This window comes from Ictalurus furcatus, chromosome 6 (assembly GCF_023375685.1).
Source record: "Ictalurus furcatus strain D&B chromosome 6, Billie_1.0, whole genome shotgun sequence".
Taxonomy (NCBI): domain Eukaryota; kingdom Metazoa; phylum Chordata; class Actinopteri; order Siluriformes; family Ictaluridae; genus Ictalurus; species Ictalurus furcatus.
This window is the reverse complement of record NC_071260.1, coordinates 1,379,340-1,383,995: the sequence shown is the minus strand read 5'-3', so window position 1 is coordinate 1,383,995 and position 4,656 is coordinate 1,379,340. Positions and strand designations below refer to the sequence as shown.

Genomic DNA, 4,656 nt, shown 5'->3' with positions numbered 1-4,656 from the left:
CCAATGATTTTACAGGGTAATGTTTGCAACGAGCTTTGCAGACCGAATTCGCATATGACTCAATTAAGCTTACAGCAAAATGTGTAATTAGCACAGCACTGTTTGTGTGTCTTCTGTGTGTGTGTGTGTGTGTGTGTGTGTGTGTGTGCGTGATTTCAAACAGCCCTACTTAAAGCTTTCACATCTGCCACAGCAAATGATCCCCTCCGCTGTGCCTTGGGACGGCAGCCGCCGCTAATTACCAATAAAACTAAGTTTGGATTATTTCTACAAATTATTAAGACTTTATCTTAAGTGGACCAGAACTTGCCGTCCCAGAGCAAAAAAAGAAATTGGTTATTTGGTGCGTGGGATGGCTGCGGCGTGATGGAGGAGCTTACGGTCCGACTATTTGTGGTTTGCAGACTTTCTGTAATGAGTTTAGAGACCGTTATTAACACAGATAGAGTCCGGAATTATTTAGTGCCTTCAATAAAATACCGGGATCCCGGAATGATTCATTTGGGGGGAAGAAAAGAACTCCAACAACAATGTGTAATAGATTGTATACTAATGATTATATACAGTATGTAATAACGTCAGTTTGTTTCTTTCTGGCTGGTTGCTGTGCCTTACTTTCTTCTACCAGGCTGCCTCTAATGTAGATTCACTAGAAGAATTTAGAGCTAAAATCATTGGGACTTTCCGTATTTGTCAATAAATGCCAATCCCGACATTTTATAGCATGAAGCCACACCCACAAATCTCCATTAAAGGCAAAGCTCACAATGAGCGGACAATGACAAAATCTTCCAGTAATGCAGCTCGGCCATTGCGGCACACTGGCTACGACAGGCACGCTCATGCTAATGCTACTTCTGTCACGTTATCTACTGTATGCTTTCACTTCAGTATCATTTCCTCGGTACTTCTCCCACCCCGATAACATGATGCCCGGGTTAATTTGTGAATTATAAGCGAGTCAGGCTAAAAGTCTTTCGTCTGGAGTTGCAAGCCGTCACCTCGGAAGTCCTGATGATTTTATGCAGAAAGGAATGTTTTATAGGCTACTGTGAGTGGAAATGTGTTAATTAAAAGAACAAACACATCCGTAACATCTAGGGTGTAATGGCATCCTATTGATGTGTGGAGCGAGCCGATTTAATATCGCTCCGTGCCGAGAGAGCAAAAAAAAATTAGTGCCCGAGTGAGCTAATGTTTGCCAAAGCAGTAGATCAGAAAATAACAACCTCTTCGTGTTGTTTATTTGCACCTGCCTAATTCATTATTTCTTAAATAATACTGTTTAAAAGGTGTTTTTCGAACAAAAAGCCTGAACACTGGATTTTCTTGCTCCATACCCTTTATTATGTTAATTTCATGGTTGATTCAAAAATAAATAGCTTCTACTGGGAGTTCACGCTCTAACGCTTACTGTGTCTTGTTTTTTTTCTTTTTTCTTTTCTCTCTTTTTGTGAAGGTCACATGCAGGCGTCTGCAGATTCCCGAGCTGGGAATTATGGACTGGGGAGAGAGTGATAATGAGGCCAACGATTCTCCCAAAGGGCCAAGCAGTCGCATGCCAAACCCTCTGCGCTTGTTCTCTAGAGGATATCGCGCTCTCAAGAGCAGCATGAGACAGATGACATATTTGGAAAAAATGGAGGACTCGTGGGACTGGTTATCTAACCAGACAGCTGTTGGGGAGGCGCAAAGCAGGACTAAACGCAGACCCATCGTGAAGACGGGAAAGTTCAAGAAAATGTTCGGCTGGGGAGATTTCAACTCCAACATCAAGACAGTCAAGCTGAACCTCCTGATCACGGGGAAGATAGTGGACCACGGGAACGGGACGTTCAGCGTCTACTTCCGGCACAACTCCACCGGTTTAGGGAACGTCTCGGTGAGTCTGGTACCACCGTCCAAAGTGGTGGAGTTTGAAATGGCGCAACAGAACACAGTGGAAACCAAGGACGCTAAATCCTTTAACTGTCGAGTCGAGTACGAAAAAACGGACCGGAACAAAAAATCCGGGATGTGCGGCTTCGACGTCTCGAAAACGTGCTACCAGGAGCAGACGCAGAGCCACGTCTCGTGGCTGTGTTCCAAACCGTTTAAGGTCATATGCATCTACATCTCTTTTTACAGCATCGACTATAAACTGGTGCAGAAAATCTGTCCTGATTATAATTACCACAGTGACACACCATACGCCTCCACGGGATAATCTCACCACCTGAACTTGACTCAAACCAACCTGGGCCAAATATGCAGCCCAAACCAGGCCCATTACTCACCAACCCAACCATCTCCTAAACCCACTGCTACATCTCCTCCATAGGAAAAGCTCTCACCGCGAACGTGGCCTGAACTCTAGGCCCAAATCTATCACAACTTCGGCTTAAAATCTGTCTCAATCTCGTGGGTCGACTCGCTCTGACCCGGGATCGAAATCATGGCCGAAACCAACGGACCAAACTTGTCCCAAACTCACAAGCTAACTTGCTCCCAAAATCCTGGCCCAAATTATTTATCTATCTCAGAGACCAAACTCTGAGATGCATAAACATGGAAGGACTCCTCACTCCTAACCTTGGCCTACAATGTCTTTCAGCCCAAACTCACAAGCAGGGCACTATATCACAACTTGACCAAACTTGGCTCGGACTCACAGGCTGACTCGTTCCCGACCTTGGTTCATGAACCCATCCCAAACGTTACGCTTCTCAGAGACTACATTTGGCTCAAACACACGGGCTGAGTCTCTATTTAAGTATCTCAGAAACCAAATTCAGCCTCTCATAGTTTCTCCCAGATTTGGCCCAAACTGACTCACCCTGCAGCCCCGAGCTCCTCATCTACACCACATGTTCTGCGTATATCGGGCACAATTAAAAACCAGTCCAGATGTTTCCACATCAGGCAAGACCAGTAGCATGTGCTTTGGACAAACGTCTGCTTTTCGTACGAGTGAAATGGTGAGATCTAATTAAGAGAGAATCCGGTTCAAGGTTTGTTGATATCGACGGCGTCACGTGCCACACCGGACAAACCGCCGTTGCTTGAGCATGAAGTCCGACTGGCGTTTGCTCGGACAATAAAGAGCAGCTACCGAGGACCAAACAGACACGGAAAACAAGTAGAAGTTTTTTTGGTGTGTATGTGTCTGTGTGCAAGTGTGTTAACCCCATCAGTAATTCTGCTCATCGTAGTAACGTCGTAAATCACAGAGAACATGTGATGTTGTCGGCAAAGTTGCCAGGATTAGTATTGTGATCTGGTGAAATCATCTTTCAGGGGGAAAAGAAAAAGTAAAAACGAAACTCCAGGTTGTCCCACGAGAGCTCTATTCATCGGACAGGTGGGTTTAGTGAATCTGGCAGCCAATTAACGACACTTTGTCATGGTCTTGCCACAGTGCTCCACGTTTCCAGGCTTTAATTATCATTAATTACAGTGGGAAATTTCAGTTGCACACACACTAAATGAAGGGACTGAAGCCAAAAAAATGAAATTTAACCCGTCAGTCACGCCAGCAGTCTCGGAGAAAAACAACCACCGGACATACATTTAGTTATCGGGATTTATTTTAAGTAGTTATCCTGAATAAATGTTATTGATCTGTTAACGTATCATTATGTGGCTGTGGCCAAAAATTTACACCACAACAGCGTAACATCACCACATAACAATTCAGTTTAATTTACACCAGGAAACAAAATCGGTTTATGACTTATGAATCCTTAAAGTTTTAGAAACGTTCAAGTATCGTAAAGCGCTAGTATGCTAGTAAGTTTCCCAAATCGTGATAATCATAATACATCGTCTGGACCTTGTTTTTATTTTTATTTTTATTGTGATAATGAATACTGAAACAGTCAAACAGTCTACACAACATAATTTGGATCCTTGGGTTAAAAAAAAATAAAATAAAATAAAATAAAAACTATTTACAACCCTTAATCCAAAAATATTCCAAGCTGAAATTGTTCCCAATTCCCAATGTGCGTTTTTAGTGAGTTAATTATAACAAAACTGTACTTTTGTTTGCCTTGTATTGAAATTTCTATTCCTTCTCCTAGCATAGATATAAAACAGATACTTACCTGATTTTTATTGTGGACTGTAAATGAACATTGAGTCGTTTCGTTTCCTCTGACTGCAGTATGATTTCTCAACGTTTCCTCCTGTACTGTCTGCTTTCTCTGTAGAATAACACCGAAAGGAAAAAACAAAGTCATCGATGTTCGTGTAGAAGCTACCGGTAAAACTAAACCACATCAAATCTGTATGTGTTGTCTTTGCTTTTAATACGTTAGCATTATTCAGATCCCGATGCCAAACTTTTTGAAAGGACAGCGATCATGAGTGCATTCAGACTTCAGGAGGAGGAGGAGGAGGAGGAGGATGATGATGGATGACGATTCACTCCACAGCTCCTCAATGAGCGAAAGAAAATAAAATCTTCCTCTGTGTGCACACTCGTGTTAATCGCTTTTTTATCCTTGATCTCAGACTGACTTTCTGCGTTACTGCTGAAAAACCATTTCCAAAAACGTTTTAAGATGAAGACGCGAGTCGAGTTAGCGACGCTCGGACCTGGACGTCAGGTCATTTCCCATCAACTTTATGCTCATATAAGGCAGGATAGAAACCCGTGTGTTTAAAAATGACACT

The 4,656-nt window shown here is 42.8% G+C and overlaps 1 protein-coding gene across 1 annotated transcript; it reads left to right on the top strand.

Moving 5' to 3' along the window:
• Positions 1-1,051: 1,051 nt before the first annotated feature.
• Positions 1,052-2,278, top strand: nxph2a (neurexophilin 2a). Its single transcript, XM_053626138.1, has one exon. It carries the CDS (start codon positions 1,499-1,501, stop codon positions 2,204-2,206), a length of 708 nt encoding a protein of 235 aa, XP_053482113.1. The 5' UTR covers positions 1,052-1,498; the 3' UTR covers positions 2,207-2,278.
• Positions 2,279-4,656: the final 2,378 nt, after the last annotated feature.